The sequence below is a fragment of the Chiloscyllium plagiosum genome, unplaced genomic scaffold (genome assembly GCF_037043375.1).
Source record: "Chiloscyllium plagiosum isolate Xiang-an unplaced genomic scaffold, Cpla_swu_hap1 HiC_scaffold_8, whole genome shotgun sequence".
NCBI lineage: Eukaryota > Metazoa > Chordata > Chondrichthyes > Orectolobiformes > Hemiscylliidae > Chiloscyllium > Chiloscyllium plagiosum.
Window position 1 is genome coordinate 84,794,617 of NW_028270146.1, and position 17,497 is coordinate 84,812,113.

At 41.8% G+C, this 17,497-nt stretch overlaps 1 protein-coding gene across 7 annotated transcripts in view; it reads left to right on the forward strand.

The window, feature by feature from the left end:
* The window catches only part of LOC122553773 (spectrin beta chain, non-erythrocytic 1-like), a 332,898-nt gene that overhangs the window by 179,079 nt on the left and 136,322 nt on the right, over positions 1-17,497 (forward strand). The window contains exon 1 of one of the 7 annotated variants that reach the window (XM_043698086.2): positions 1,223-1,512. The exons of the other annotated variants lie outside the window; for them this stretch is intronic. Coding sequence (XP_043554021.2) covers positions 1,422-1,512 — 91 coding nt within the window. The 5' untranslated portion in view covers positions 1,223-1,421. Of the gene's footprint in view, positions 1-1,222; positions 1,513-17,497 lie in introns of those variants that run through there. 7 annotated transcript variants of the gene reach the window in all.

Here is a 17,497-nt window from a genome sequence, read left to right on the forward strand (position 1 = left end):
TGGACTATGATAGTCAGCAGCCAACTGGAATTTTCCAGTCAGTTTGTGGGCCTTTCACTTGGAACTAAACATGACCGAGGAATGGAGATGGTTTCCCACTGGCAGACATTGGAGAGTGGGAGCAGAGACAGCATTCTTTCATGGTAGGAAACCCCCGTCCACCACGGGGCTGGCCGAACATATTTCACCCTCTTAATTGGGAGGACTTTACTGCATTGCCTGAGCTGGGTGTGTTTTATTTTCAATACCTGTTGCCGATGCTGAACTCAACAGTGTGTCCAGTTTGTTTTTATGCTTATTTGCTATGATTTGAAACAACAGTGTCTTGCTGGGCTATTTTGTGGGCAGTTAAGAGCCAATCACATTGATGTGGATCTGGAGTCTCTCAGAGGCCACACTGGGAAAGGTCTTCCCCCAACAGAACATTAATGAACCAGTCGGATTTGTACAACAATCCAATAGCCTCACAGTCATGATGACCGGTATTAGCTTGTTTCTAGTTTTTATTTAGTTTCTTTTCCTTAATTGAATTGAAATTCCCAAACTGCCAGGGCGGGATTTGAACTGACCCCGATATAATCATTGGGATGTTCCCCACACACTGGAGCAGGAATTCCTCTTGTATTCTTACTGTATGGACGCATGACAGCTTTTGAATAAATGTGTGAGTCTGAATAAATGTGAATATAGCCCATGCTCTAATGAAAAGCTCACAATTTTTTTAAAAATCGCTAAAAATGGTGTTTTCCTCTGCTCCCTGGCTCACTTCCCTTTCCCACTCAGTGGATCACTTCAGTGAAATATACCTCTCAGGTGGTGCTGGGAACAAATATTGTTTTTTTTAGAACTTAAAATTGCAATAGCAGAAGTGAATGAATTTCACTTCACCCCCACTCTCCAGCACACATATAGTTTTGTTCCTGTTATAAACATAGCTCACGCTCTCTGCTGACTCTACGCAGCTAGTTCATATGCATTCATTTAAAACGACAACTTGCACAGTAAGAAAAAAGTGCTTTCCATCTGCTGTCCTTCAGCTTGTTAGAGCCGTACGTTTTTATTCCACACACCTCTGTGAGCAAACAGTGAATGACATCACCTAACTGATTATTACCACAGGGTCAGTGTTCAATTTTTTTTTAAAAAAAGGCCCCAATTCCCATGCAACTTCTCCAGTATATACATCAGACACTGATACTGCAGCCTCTGCAATGAACTCGGACCCACCGGGCTCATGCCCACCGCTCGGGAACTGATTCCAACCTGGGAAGAGAAATTAACCATCAACTCGAAGGCTCCACCCCTCAGTTCCCGCTGCCTGCTGTAGAAACTGGCTTGTGCGCTCCACCATCTATCTACCTCTTTGGGAGTGCTCAGGGCAATTTTCCCCATCCGCACGGACAGCTTGAACCATCCTACTCATGTCCACTCTAGCTGAGATACCTCCTGGTTACAACCCACCACAGCAGGCGCCCTACAATGTCACGGATGGGCGTTTCAAACAGCTACAAGGTACACTCCGTGCTATCTCTCCCCATTTCGGGTTCTAACGAAACTACCGCACATGTAACGGCGTTAAGAGGCGGAGACGCCTGACAGAATATAAGACACGCGAATGTGGCACTCTGAAAATGCAGAACACATTAGCTCGAATGAATGACTTTACTAACAAGGAGGCAATTACTAAGCAATGGTTGAACATGTTTAAAAAAAAGTAAAGATTATGTGTTAATCCTGGCCATCAGATTGATGCATGATTTATATGTTTATGGTGTAAAATAATGTAGGGTAGAGGCATTTCAAGGGTTATCAAATGCTGAAGACCTGTTAAAAATTCAAAATTTAACTGATCGATAAGCAGAAAGAATGACACACTCAGAATCATGTTGTTGAGAAACTGCAAGTAATTTCTTCAGGTTTTCTAACAGCTGTGTCTGACCGAAGTACAGTTCAAGCATTAGATAAAGCCTCATAAATAAATAAGTTGTGCTTGGGGACAGTCTACGCTGCCAAGTACTTTGGACTGTGCCTTGTGCTGCTGAGCACCAGGAAGGTTCAATAAGGAGAACCATTGAGACAGTCCGAGCAAATTCCTGCCTCGAGTTGCTTCTGATCTGGTTTGCAGAATCCCAGGATCCTTGTTTCAGTTTTCCTCAGTCTGAGCCACCTTCACTGAATATTATCAGCCCATGATTGATTGACAGAGAAGATTCAATGGGCTGAATGGCCTGATTTCTGCTCCTACGCCTTAAGAGTAATTGGGTCACTTCATAATGGGTTTACATTGAGTAGTGCAATCTATGGTGTCTAAGGACCCTTTCTGTGCTGTTGTAACTTTTCAGCATCATATTATCATAGATTAAAGAAAACTCATGTTCAGGTTATTTTTAATTAAGCAAAATTAGCCCCTGCTAGATTGCCCTCCCATCAGTATGTATTCCTTGAGCTGATGATGCTGGTGTATGCTGTCCCAGTATTCTACACTAGGAAGGAGTGAGGGACTGCAGAAGATATAGAACTGTTATTGTAGAGTGCTAGGAGAATCGTACATAAGGAATAAATAATGGCTTGTTAGTACTGAACTTAAAACATTTTTAAAAGGTGAAGAGAAGTTGAAGCTTGTCTTGTACTTACCAGGATGAGGATGGAAGAAACAGTCTTGGGGGGACTAATTGAGACAGCATGAGAAGAGGGCACTGGTTGGTTGGACCATCATTGATATGGAGATGCAGCAGGAATAGTTAAATATCAGTCTTCAGTCTCAGCGCAGGCAAGTACACTCTGGTCAGGGTGTTCTCATGGGAATGCAGCAGAAATTGGAAGTCTCCATCACCCATCTTTCTCCCAATGAGGGTGCAGTATATGTCTGAATTCTTTTGCCTAAAGAGTCTTTGACGTTATTATATGTAGTTTATAAAATGGGCAAATGCATCACACTGTGGGCCGGAATGACCATCTTAAATTGATTTCTGGTATAATTTTTAGCGAAGTCTAGATTATTTATGAAATGTCCAATAAGCATAACCACATCTAAAGATGATTATACTGCTCTGAGGCTTGAAAACATGGGCTGGGGACTTATTGCTGTGCATTTTGGTACACTCTACTGTCAGTTCTGTACTCAGTGTTGAACTGGGAGTGTAAGATAGTCAAATATTGGCCACTTCTAGGTGACTATTATCTCACTGATCCTGCCAATTCCCAGACAACTTCCATTGTACTGCAACCTGTCCAAATAAGTTTGTTCAGCCATGCTGGGAAGATGAAGGCTGAAGACTTTCCGAGCAATCTTGTGGGTACGTCTACACCAGATGGACAACAGTGGTTCAAAAAGGTGACTCACCATCACTCCCTTGAAGCTATTTAAGGATAGTCAACAGTAATGCTCACATTACTGTTTAAAGAATAAGGGAAAATAAATGGGAACTTTCTTCCTGTTGGGTGGACTTTCTTCCGATGGACTTTAACTTCCATTTACTGTTCTGGAGTTCAAATGCTAACACTATTTCCAAGGTTGTGATTCAATCAATACAGGTGTCTGTGAAATGCTAGCGTAAAGAAGAAATTAGGAACTTTTTTTTTAAGATTGAATATGTGAGAAAAATGTCAGAAAAATGTCCATCTGAAGTCCCAAGCTAAAATGGAGGGTTCCAGCTGGTCACTGTTAGGGTTGACTGGAAGGGAGAGGAGGCTAATAAAATGGCCTCTCGGCCTAGCGAGGAATCTTGAATCCTTTACCATGCTGTCTCCTGGGTCATATCACAACTCCAAGTGAAGCTGCCAGAACTTTCAGTTAACGGAATAGATGTCAATACTGATTCTGCCCACCACCATTGTGGTGCACTGTGGTGCTGGAGGGTAAGAGATGGCCAGTGGCAGTTCCAGGGTTTGATTACAAGTGATGTATTACATATAATCAAGGCTGAGATGGATTCTTAATCAGCTGCACACAGTCAGAAATGGGAGGTCACATCCAGGATGAGACATAGCATGCGGAGGCATAATGTTGGGGAATTTGGAGGCAGTTTGGGAATTTGGTGCAGCAGGGAAGAGGTGCTTTTTGCTTGCTTTTTTGAAATTCATATTTGGTAAGATTTTATTTTTAGCGGGAAAACTTGAAGCCCGGGATTGAGGGCTCAACACAAAAGAAGGAATGACATCACAGATAAGCTGTAAGTTCACTGGTTGGTAATAGCTGCTAATTTGACTATCTGTTCTCGGTTGAAGATAAGTAGGAGAAATATTTACAGATTACAAATCGAAAGACCAGTGTGAAATTTAAAAAAAACACAGCAATTTAAAAACTAAACAAATAGAGATGCAGAGCAAGGCAATGTAGTGTACGTGCATGATGTAGGAGCTGATGAAGGCCGTTCTGGGCTGAGGTGAGCACAATGACCATCAGTAAGTAGAAGGTGCTGGGGAAGCTAGAAGTTGTGAAGGTGGATAAATCACTGGGACCCGATGGACTACATCTCAGAATTTTGAAGGAGATAGCTGAGGACATTGTAGAGGCATTGGTAATAATCTTTCAGGAATCACTGGAGTCAGGGAGAGTCCCAGAGGTTTGGAAAATAACTAATGTTAACATGCCTGTTTAAGAAAGGAGGGAGGCAGAAGTCAGGAAACTATAGGCTAGATGGCCTGACCTCACTGGTTGGTAAGATTTTAGAGTCTATTATAAAGGATGAGGTTGGTAAAATAAGGCTGACTCAGTCCAATTTCATCGGTTGGGGGGGGGGGTGGTCATGTCTGACAAATCTGCTACAATTCTTTGCGGAGGTAATGAGCAAACTCGACAAAGGAGAGCCAGTGGATATGATCTATTTGGACTTCCACAAAATCCTTGACGAGGTGCTGCACAGGAAGCCTCTAAATAAGATAAGAGCCCAGGGTGTTAGGAACAAGCTACTGCAAGGTTAGACAATTGGCTGATTGGCAAAAGGCAGAAAGTGGGGGCTAATGGATCTATTTCAGAATGGCAGCTGGTGGAATTCTGCAGGGGTCAGTGTTGGGATCACAACTACATGTATTCACATTACACATTAATGATCTGAATGTATTATTGCTAAGATGACCTAAAGGTACGTGGAGAGACATGTAGTGTTGAGGAGGTGGGGAGGCTGCAGAAGGACTTGGGTGGGCTAGGAGATTGGGCACAGAAGTGACAGATGGTATACAACATGGGAAAGTGTGAGATTATAAACTTTGGTAAGAAGAGTAGAAATGTAGGCCATTTTCTAAACGGGGAAAGTGAGGACTGCAGATGCTGGAGATCAGAGTTGAAAAGTGTGGTGCTGGAAAAGCACAACCAGTCAGGCAGCATCTGAGGGTCCTGATGAAGGGCTTATGCCCGAAACGTCAATTCTCCTGCTCCTCGGATGCTGCCCGACCTGTGCTTTTCCAGCACCACACTTTTCGATTATTTTCTAAATGGGGAAAAGCTTTGGAAATCTGTAGCACAAAGGGACTGAGGAGCCCTAGTTCCGGACTCTCAAGGTGAACATGTAGATTCAGTTGGTAGTTAGGAAGGCAAATGCAATGTTAGCATTCATTTGAAGAGGGCTAGAATGCAAGAACAGAGATATACTGCTCGGGCTGCAAAAGGCTCTGGTCAGGCCGCATTTAGAATATTATGAGCAGTTTGGGTCCCGTATCTAAGAAAGGATGTGCTAGCATTAGAAGGGGTCCAGAGGAGGTTTACAGGAATGATCCCGGGGATGACAGGCTTGTCATAAGAGGAGTGGTTTGGGACTGTACTTGATGAAGTTTCGAATGTTGAGGGGGGATCTGATTGAAATTTAAAGAACACTGAGAGGCTTAGATAGAGCAGACACTGACAAGGTGTTTCCACTAGTAAGAAAGACTTGGACCTGAGGACTTTCTTCACTGGAGATTGGCTGATCTGTGGAACTTATTGCTGCAGAAAGCTGTGGAGGCCAAGTCATTGAGTATATTTTAAGACAGAGATAGATAGGTTCTTGATTAGGAAAAGGATCAAGAGGAATGGGGAGAAGGCAGGAGAATGGGATTGAGAAACATATCAGCCATGATTGAACAGCAGAGCAGACTCAATGGGTCAAATGGCCAGTACCTTATGGTCATAATCAGTAAGGGAATCAAGGAGTTTATGGAAAAGGCAGGAAAGTGGAGGTGGAGATTATCAGGTTAGCCATGATCTCATTGAATGTTGGAATAGATTTGATGAGCTGAATAGCCTCCTATGGCATATGGTCTAATAGTGACTGGATCTCCCAGGTGAGTGGGGCTGGACTTTTATAACATAGGCCTCCCATCATTGTCTGCCACGAACCTGCCTGAAACTGGGCTGATTTCATAGAAGAATGCTCCCTTTCTGCTCTGGTAATAAAATAAAGCATAATGTTTGCCTACCTCCAAAATGTATGTGCCTTGAATACAATTACACTTTCAGAAACAGCATTTAAAACCTCAATTTCATATATGGGTCATGAATTACACAGAAAATGGCATATTGTATCATTATTTTAATAAAAGGGGAATTTATTTTCCTAATTCTGGTTTTAGAATGGCTGTTCTCCAGAAAGGAATCCGAGACTACCTCAGACATAGCTACTCCACAAAGGCTGACTTCAGACTTTAATTTGAAGACAGACTCACATTGTGACCATCAGATATATTAAAGTGCTTTACAGCCAATGAAATACTTTGTGAAATGTAGTGGCTGTTATAATGTTGGAAACGCAGCAGCCAAAGTGGGCTCTGCAAACTCCTAATAATAATAATGAGTGATTGACCAGTTCTTTTGATTTTTTTGATTTGTGATGTTGACTGATTGGATAGGTATTGGTCATGCCGAGGAATATTGTTGAGGGCACTCAGGTTGTGAAATGAGTCTTTTTTGGGGAGATTCATGAATTGCTTATTCCATTGTGAGTGCTCGGTTCCTACCTGTCCTTGATAGGTTCCACACTGCTCTTAGCTTTCAGTGGACCCAAGCTTACAGCAGCCCTAGTCCAACGTGAGGTTGTAAAGGCTACAAAGGCTACATGACAGCTGATAACGAAAAAGGTTGCAGGTGTAAATGCGATGCCCTCCGAAATACTGTGATATGGTGAAGAAGCACTCTAGATTCATGTACACAGCCTTTGGAAAGGCAAGAACATACCCGTGATCTCTGAAGCTACTGTGACCACCCACAAAAAAGGACATAAGGCCAATTATGATGACTACAAAGGGATCTCCCTGCTGTCTGTCAGAAGGAAGGTCATTGCAAAATTCTTCCTCGGTCGTACCTTCCCAGTGGCTAAGAGCTCCTCCTGATGTGGACTCCTGTTCATCAGCACAGTAGATATGACCTTCAGAGCAACACAAAGTGCAGGGAGCAACAGGAATGTTTTTAACCACACAATAGTGTTTGACTGTCAACCAGCAAGAATACTGGAGCATTCTCCTCAAATTTGCCTGCCCATAGAAATTCTTCACTATTCTCCACCTATTGCATGAAGACATGCAAGCCGTGATTATTACTATTGGATTCACCACAGACCTGTAATCTGTGTAGACTATCACGGCAACACTCTTCCCCTGTCTTCCTTACTGCAACAATTCACCCCATGAGAAATGAGCAGGTAGAGGGTAGAGGGGTGAGTCCAGGTGGGATGCTCTTCGGAGGGTGAGTGTGGACTCGATGGGCTGAATGGTTGCTTCCTCACTGTAGGGTTTCTATGATTTCCAGTCTTGGGCTAACTGGACAGACTATACTGGACTGGAAACAAGTTGTATTCAGCCCTGATGGGCTGCCGAAGAGAAAAGAGAAATTTGGCAGGATTCCAAGGGTAACATCCCTGCTTCTCCTTGAAATAGTGCCAAGCAATCATTTCAACCTATCTAAGCAGGCAAATGATTAACTGTCTCAAACGCAGCATCTCCAATAGTGTAGCACTCCTTCAGCACTACACTTGAGTGGCAATTTAGTTTCTTTATAGATGCTTTTCAAATTTATTGTTATGATCTGAGATCAGGCAAAATGGACTTGAGCTTTCGGAATCACTGTGCTATGTTTTTTTTATAGTTGCATCACCATCAAATTCTGACCTTGCAAAGGTGTTATCGCCCACAGTTCCTTTTCCTTTGAGAAGGAGATGTCAGGGCTGGTTAGTTATCTCTGAGTTTCTTCAATCAAATGTACGATGCAGCCGAAGAAGTAATTAAAATTTAACAAGCATGTACGATTCTGCTTAAATGTGCTTCAGAGAATAGAGGAATACTCAATTAACAATCAGTCATTTACCATGTACTCAGCCCTGTAATATTCAGCCCATGCACCATAATGAAGGGAAACTTACTGGCTGATGGAATACTGCAGCAACCGAGATGTGCAGGATCTATTGTGAGATGTGTACACACATTCTTATTTATAAATCATAATAATTGTCTTCTGAATCCTGCAGGGATTACATGAGATTTTTCATTATTTTGTGCTTTGCCACTTTCAGTTTTTGTTTCCTCTGAGTCTCTTGTGTAGCGCTGCTTCAGCTAAATTCACTGAGCATGATTTAGCACAGAAGTAAATTAAAAATGCTTTCGCAGGGCCATTCCAGAAAGGCTATTTGCTGAAAAATAACCTTTAGAATTTAACAAGATCCACATGCCAATTATTGGCTTTCTGCCACTTCAGTATATATTTAGACACAAAATCTTTTGCTGTCACAGATTTCTAGCTGACCATTCTTAATGTACCTTGTCTATTTTCATTTGCTGCACCATTGTTGTATCTATGGGGGATGAAGTCTTTTACTCTCAGAGATGACAAGCCTGAAGGTGGGTAGGGCATTGAACTGAGTTTTGGGCAGAAAAGTGCACACTCACCTTTCTGCGAGATGAGCTCCTTGACTGACTAATGAGGGATCACATTTTATAATCTTATCCCTCAATACTGGGATTAACTGGGCTGCAGGTGGTCCTATTGCTGTTAAGTGTTCCCAATTGCTATTACTTAACTCGTGCAGATCACCAGCTCAGTTTGGGGGAATGTGGGATGAGCCTGGATCAGAGACAATCACCGCCTAAGTGGGGGAGCTGACACCAGGTTGCCCGTTGGGCATCACCCCTGCCAATGCTTTTGAGATGCCCAGCCTATAAAACAAATTCCCCAGCCCTGTTGTAATGTCCTGACTCCTCCCTAATCCTGGGACTTCAGCTTGATCTTCCACCAACAGTCATGGCCCCCTCCATAACACTGCTGCTTTCAAGAGTTGCTGGCTTCAGATCAGTGAGTCTGTCACCAGCTGTAAAGATGGCAGGCAAGATCCCTGGCGTCTCAGTAGCAGTGTGTGATGTTGCATTTCCGCAGCGTTCAAACTGTACTGTGTTTGAAAGACATAATCTGAAACAATGGGCAAGCTACTTTGCGCCTTCAAAAAGGAGTCACTGAATTGTTTTAGCAGAGAGTTATCCAGAATACAGGTGAACCAGTGCTAAGAACTTTACTTTAACCAAACTGGTCACCAGCTTGAATACCCCAGCTTCCCGTCATAGGATTTTGCGTCTCCCTTATCAGTCAGTGGAGACCAGAACTTTGAATTTCGTTTTGACATCAAGTGGCTAGCTCATGTCTGTTGGATTTTAGTGACCCCCTTCACCTTTGGCACACAAATCCTTGAAGCCTTTTGATCCTTCTTACTATAAGTAGGCCATTGAACCAATGGCTCTATTTCTGTTTTATTTTTTAAAGAATATGACAATGAGAACTTTTTCCATGGGCTTAACCAGTGGGCACCATGTTAATCTGATGGTGAAGCATTTCACTACTTGTTGTGTAAGTGTGCAAAGATATGAAAATAACCATTGAGTGCTGTGTATGGTACATGTATTCTGACCCAATGAAATGGAAAGTGCTTGTCATAGAGTCATAGAAAGGTACAGCATGGAAACAGACCCTTCGGTCCAACCCGTCCATGCCGACCAGATATCCCAACCCAATCTAGTCCCAGCTGCCAGCATCCGGCCCATATCCCTCCAAACCCTTCCTATTCCAATACCCATCCAAATGCCTCTTAAATGTTGCAATTGTACCAGCTTCCACCACTTCCTCTGGCAGCTCATTCCATGCACGTACCACCCTCTGTGTGAAAAAGTTGCCCCTTAGGTCTCTTTTATGTCTTTCCCCTCTCACCCGAAACCTATGCCCTCTAGTTCTGGACTGCCCGACGCCAGGGAAAGGACTTTGCCTATTTACCCTATCCATGCCCCTCATAATTTTGTAAACCTCTATAAGGTCACCCCTCAGCCTCAGTTTCACAAAACAACCAATAACTACAACAAGTACACTGTTATTGAAGTAAAGGACCATGGACGGTGTCCAGTACTACATTTGTATTTAGGGATACAGAGCACACAGTAGTTTGCTGTCTGAAGTAAGAAAATACAAAAAAAAAGTTCAGAATGTGTTTTCGTTTTAAGGCCATTTAATATTTAGACTTTTCTTTCACTAGAAAGTTGAGAAGTGTTCAAATATTTCTTAAGTGGAGTATTACACTCCTGAAGAAGTGAAGTATTTGTGTAATCTCTCAGGTACTGTTGTATCAGACCATTTGTTTCATTACTGCCAGCCAAAAGATGTTTTTTGTCCTGCCTGTTATATTCTTAAGATTGAATTAAGGATGGGTACTCTGTTTGTTTATACCATGTCTTCTCTCACTGGGTTGTTTGTGTCTTGACAGTAGTGCCCTGTAGTTTAACTGTCTGTAACTGTTTAAGTATTTACATTATGAATGTAGTAAGATGGCTAACTTTGTGGTTAAATTTGACGTCACCCTTTGTTAAATCAGCCTGTTTGGCATGTATAGCAGAGGTAGAATTTAAACTCGAACCTTCTGACCCAGAGATAGGAACTGCACCACAAAAACCTTAAAATCTGGAGTGAGAAGAGGTGCAGAAAACAGGATTCAAATCTATGTAGGGTGGCTCTAATGAATAGCAATACTATTGTTTCAACCAGTCAAGCATACCACAGGCCCTGATGTTACTCTTTTAAGCTGCATCTAATTAGTAGTAACGGGTAATGTGATACTTGGCAGTATCTATTCCTTGAGAAATAATGCTTGAATCTATTCAGTGGGCGGCACGGTGGCCCAGTGGTTAGCACTGCTGCCTCACAGCACCTGTAGACCCGGGTTCAATTCCCGACTCAGGCGACTGACTGTGTGGAGTTTGCACATTCTCCCCGTGTCTGCGTGGGTGTCCTCCGGGTGCTCCGGTTTCCTCCCACAGTCCAAAGATGTGCAGGGTCAGGTGAATTGGCCATGCTAAATTGCCCGTAGTGTTAGGTTAAAGGGGTGGATGTAGGGGTATGGGTGGGTTGCGCTTCGGCGGGTCGGTGTGGACTTGTTGGGCCGAAGGGCCTGTTTCCACACTGTAAGTAATCTAATCTAATCTAATCTATTCCTTGTAAATTAAGTTTTTGTTTGTAGCACCAGAAAATACTGAAGTCAAGTTGGGAGTTTTCTTGACTGACCCATCTGTTAAGAAAATAGTACCTTTTCCAGTGACATTAAGAATGAGAAAACCCACTGGAAACATCATGTCAGAATGCTTGTGTCCTTTGGCTTTTCCACAACTCAGTATTTCATACTTACTCAACATCGATGCTGGAGACCAATTATGCTTGACCAATTGAATGCAGGAGTTTTTTAATCTGACAATTGATTATTTACTATTTAAGAAGTGTGTTTGATCCCTGTGCCATTCATTCAGGTTGAGTGTGATAATAAATGACAGATAAGCAGTTCTACAGTAGCTCATTAATTTTATCTCCCAATGGTTATACACGTATGATTATATCTTGTGTTAGTACAAGGCACTATCTGATATCAGGCAGACTGTTACATAATGCTTCACACGTTAGCATAAGAGTTTTCACTCGCCACAACTGATGACTGTCATTTGTTTCCATTCATTTTTGGAAGGATGTGATTCCTGTTATAATGGGGGTGAATTACGATGCGACAATCTTGCTGAACCTGACAATAAATTCATCCCAAGTGTGTATATTCTATTTTGTTTTAATAGAGGCCATCTCTCTTTCTGCCTCTGCCTCTTTTATTCTCCCCAATACAGAATTAACTGTATGTGCTTAAAAAATAGCCATGATCCAATCTGTTTTCATATGCTCAGTCGTTCTACAATTTTCAGATAGACTGTTTTGAAAATAGTGGGTTGAATGGATCTCAGGATTACATACTCCTTTGTACCCTTCCATGCAACCTCCTGTTTAGAGGTAATAAATAGTGTTCTGAATAAAATTAAAACATTTTAAAGAAAAGAAAAACTTGCCTTTGTGACATCAAGATGTCCTAAAGCGCTTTCCAGCTAATGAATGACTTATGAAATGTAATCTCTGTTGTAATGCAGGAAAAACAATTCGTGCACAAGGTGCCACAAACAGCAGTGAAGTAAAGGCTTTTGTGGCATCACTCAAGGAATAAGCATTGGCCATGATACTGTGGAGAATTCATGTCTTTTTATAATAGAGCCATGTGACCTTCAGTACCCATCTCTGAGGGAAGATGACACCTTATTTTAAGGCTTCTTCTGAAAGATGGCTTTGTTGACAGTGCAGCATCCACTTGGTACTGCATTGGAGTGTCACCTTCGAGTTTACACTCCAGTCCTTGCAATGGGACGTGAACCTGGAACCTTCTAATTTCAGACAGCTATCACTGGCCACAGCTAATATTATGATCGTTTTCAGACAGAGAAGCAGTAAAATGGGTCTGACATAAAATTATCAAATAAGTAAACAATTATAAAAGGCACAGTTCAAATATATTTAAGTGCATTATGCATTTTAGCTTGATTAGTGGAAAGATGCATCAGCTTTTTATGTACTATTACACTTACATACATTTTGTTGATATATTAACTACTCAGACAGATCCAGTGCTGTAATTCATTGATCATGTGCATACCTATTGCTACTTCAATAACTAATACATTCTTAAAAATCACACAACACCAGGTTATAGTCCAACAGGTTTAATTGGAAGCACACTAGCTTTCGGAGCGACGCTCCTTCATCAGGTGATAGTGACTATCACCTGATGAAGGAGCGTCGTTCCGAAAGCTAGTGTGCTTCCAATTAAACCCGTTGGACTATAACCTGGTGTTGTGTGATTTTTAACTTTGTACACCCCAGTCCAACACCGACATCTCCAAATCATAATACATTCTTAAATGCAAAAAAAGGGAACAAAAGCCCGTTTATTCATATGGAGCTGAAATTTGTTCACATGGGTGTACTATTCCATGAAACTGGTGGGGACATTGGGCTGGATTTTGTTTCTGACTCTGTCTCTACATGAGCTGGTAGAAGGAAGTGGGGTGGCTTACAGCTAAGTTCTTATCCCAATTGAACTCCATTGAATAGTTTCAGTCTCTCTTATTCCCATCACTTCTCACAACCCACAGCCATAGTGCTGTTCTGCTGCATTGAAGGATGGATGATGATGGCCTATCCAGCTGCGAATCCCCTGATGTAGCAAGACCACCCCTATTGTATACAGTATCACAGAACAAGATGGGTTTCTATTAGATAAGGGAGACCACATCTTTGGCTGCTATTCAATCAAAGACTGTTTGAGCCTCATTGGCTTGAACATGCTTATCCTGAATATTGGACAGGGCCTCAACATCCTGTCTCTCACCATAAAAGATTAAATGGTATTCATAATGTGTTCCCTAACCTAGCATTCGTGTCATTAGAAAATACTGGATCTCAAATGGTGTATCTCAAATTTTACCATGATAATAGAAAAGCTTGCAGTAGTATGACTATACAGTCAGTTCTTCCATAATGTGATGGTTGCATTCTTGTGTAACCCTGTATTATAGAAAAATCGCACTTTAGGAACAACACTTAGTGTTGGCAATGTAATCGCATTGCAGCCAATACACCTTTTGAATATTCATGCTTTAGAAACGGTGTTCCCAATCTGTCAATTGCGTTACTGCGAATTTGCATTGATGTTATAGCAGAATGACCTTAGTTCTTTCACAACTGCAGGATGTTGGAAAGGGACTATGTAGTACTCTTGACATGGAGCCACTAGTGTCATTTGAGCCTGGCCAAAGTGGTTTGCTTGTTTTTTTTTCTGAAGTATCCACGAATCATTATTTCTGTCATAAATATAAAGTATCTCCAATAATTGGTAATGATATCAGTTAGAAAACTGGCGAGGGGTGTCAGTAGCGTAAAATTAAAAGAAGTCAGTGGATGTTCTTTGAGAATATTTCTAAACTTAGATAAATATACCACTGGATGATAGTCACCAGTTTCTGTCTCAATCATGGAGTATTTATTGTGAAGTTTGACTCAGCCACACATGTTAAAAGCTATTGGTCGGTCTGTTGCTTTGTAGATACAAATGATTTTGCATTATGTGATATAAACTGAATTATTTATGTTTAGAATATGTTGTTCAATAGTAAATATGTAGTAAAGATGACTGGGATATTGGACTTTCATATACAGTATTATTTGACTATTTGAAGTTTCTTTAGAGTTTACTAGATTTTATATATAAATATTGTTATAATCTCTGTTGAAACCTTTACCTTAAATAAAATGAATTTTCTATCAACCAATGCAAATAAAGTGAAGAAAAGGGTAGCTCAATGTTTGTGAGAAGATTTGTAGCTCGGGTGCTCGTTGTTGTGGTCCTGTTCGCCGAGCTGGGAATTTGTGTTGCAGATGTTTCGTCCCCTGTCCAGGTGACATCCTCAGCGCTTGGGAGCCTCCTGTGAAGCACTTCTGTGATCTTTCCTCTGGCATTTGTAGTGGTTTGAATCGGTTGCTTCAAACTGACAGCCAGACTACTGCGACCACTAGGACTCATTACAGCACACAAACCAACAGCCACTCTCAGATAATATCTCACCAGGACAAAGGACCCGATACCCAGAATGAGCAAAACCAATGTAGTGTACAAAATCCCATGCAAGGACTGCACAAAACACTACATAGAACAAACAGGAAGACAGCTAACGATCCGCATCCATGAACACCAACTAGCCATGAAACGACACGACCAGCTATCCTTAGTAGCCACACACGCAGATGACAAGCAACATGAATTCGACTGGGACAACACTACTATTATAGGACAAGCCAAACAGAGAACAGCCAGGGAATTCCTAGAGGCATGGCACTCATCCACAGATTCAATAAATAAGCACATTGATCTGGACCCAATATACCGAACACTGCAGCAGACAGCTGGAACTGAAAACCGGAAGTGACAGATTCAAACACCTACAAATGTCAGAGGAAAGATCACAGAAGCGCTTCACAGGAGGCTCCCAAGCACTGAGGATGTCACATAGACAGGGGACGAAACGTCTGCAACACAAATTCCCAGCTCGGCAAACATAACCACAACAGGGTAGCTCAATGGTTATCACAGTGCCTCACAGGAAAATGGCTTCAATTCGACTCTCAGGTGGAGCCTGTGTGGAATTTGCACATTCTCCCTGTTGTTCTGAAGATGTGGGTGTACTGTACCTTTAAGAGAGTTAAAAGCTAGCAGTGACAGCACCAAGTGGTCTCAATAAGATACAGTGTAACAGTGTAACAACTACTGGGGTAGCTAGGATAGATGATTGCCTGGAGACAAAAACAGATTCAAATTAATTTAATTAATTTAAATTATACCCCCAAAAAAACCAAACTCCAATCAAGTTTGAATTTAATATATTAGGAACCTTAAAAGCCATTGACATAATCCAATGGTTTGGGGGTTTAAGACCAGGGAAAATTGAACAATTGGGAGGAGAACTGCCAAGCCAGCACAAAAAATAGCTCTCTTAAAGGTACCTTTATCAATCAGTAACCTATGAAGCAGAATCCCTAAGAAAAAAGAAAGAAGACCGGAATATAGAGAAGAACCAAAAGCTGCCTGGTTTTGAGGTAAGAAGTTTTGTAAATCTTAATCGGGAGGTTTTATTGTAGAAGGGGAAGGTAAAAGATAGTTAGAGGAAGGAGTTGTAAATAGTTGTTAGTTAATCATTCTCTGTTATACTTTAAGAAATAAAGTTGTTAAGTTTTACTTTAAGTAGTTCTTGGCCTCTTGAATTTTCACAGATTACTGCACGGGATAAATCTTTTTTATGTTGCCAGTTTAAATTAAGCAGGAAAGTTTACTCCATGTCGTAACACTTTGTCTGCGTGGGTTTCACCTGGTTTCCGCCCAGTGATGTGCAGGTTAGGTGGATTGGCCATGCTAAACTGCTCATTGTGTCTAGGGCTGTGCAGGCTAGGTGTGTCAGCCATGGGAAATGCGGAGTGACTTCAGGCTGTTGGCTGGAGGGCCTGCTTCTAAACTGTAGGAATTCTATGATTGAAAAATTTTTCCATTTTAAGTCTTTTTACTATAACAAATGCACTAAAAATGATTCAGGCTTTAGATGTTTCAGGTGTCATAGAAAGGGAGGTAAAAGAGTGGGGGGGGGGGGTTGCATTACTGATAAAGGAGTATCTCACAGCTGTACTGAGTGAGGATACATCAGAGGACTCATGCAGCAGGGCAATGTGAGTAGAACTCAGGAATAGGAAAGGCGAAATCACAATACAGGCTGCCCAACAGCCAGCAGGTGATAGAGGAGAGAATATCCAGACAGATTTTGGAAAGATGTAAAAATAGCAGGGATGTTGTGGTGGTTGATTTTAACTTCCCTGTTTGACTGGGACTCACTCTGGGGGTTTGGATGGGGCGGAATGTGTGAGGATGATTCAGGAGGGATTCTTGCCGCAATATTGAAACAGTCCAACCAGGGAAGTGGTTATTACTGGACCTGGTTTTAGTAAATGAGCCCAGCTAGATGAATGAAGTTTCAGTGGAGGAGCAGTTTGGGAGTAGCGACTATGTTTTAAGATACTCATGGATAGGGATAACAGCAGTCTTTGGGTGAATGTGTTAAATTGGAGGAAGGCGAACTACAACCATATTAGGCAGGGACTGGAGAACTTTGATGGGAGGCGGTCGTTTGAGGGTAAATCAACATCTGATATCTGGGGGTGTTTCAAACGGTAGTTGTGAAGAGTTCGGGAGCGGCATCTACCTTTGAGAATGAAGGATAGGTATGGCAAGTTAGGTGAGCCTGAGATTCCCAGGAATGTTGTGACTTTAGAAAGAAAAAGGAAGCATACAAAAGGTCTAGGAGGATGAGAAGCCGAAACCTGTGAAGTATATAAGGAAAGTAGGAAATAACTTAAACAAGGAATTAGAAGGGTTAAAAGAGATCATGAAAAGTCATTAGCAAACAGGATTAAGGAGAATCCCAAGGCTTTTTATACATATTTAAGAACAAGAGGGTAACCAGGGAAAGGGTTGGTCCACTGAAGAACAAAGGAGGGAACCTGTGTCGAGCTAGAAAAGTTAGGTGAAGTCCCAAAAGAACCAACAACAAGGAATTGGTGGAGGATGATCTCAGGGAAGGAAGAAATGTTGTGTGTCTTAGA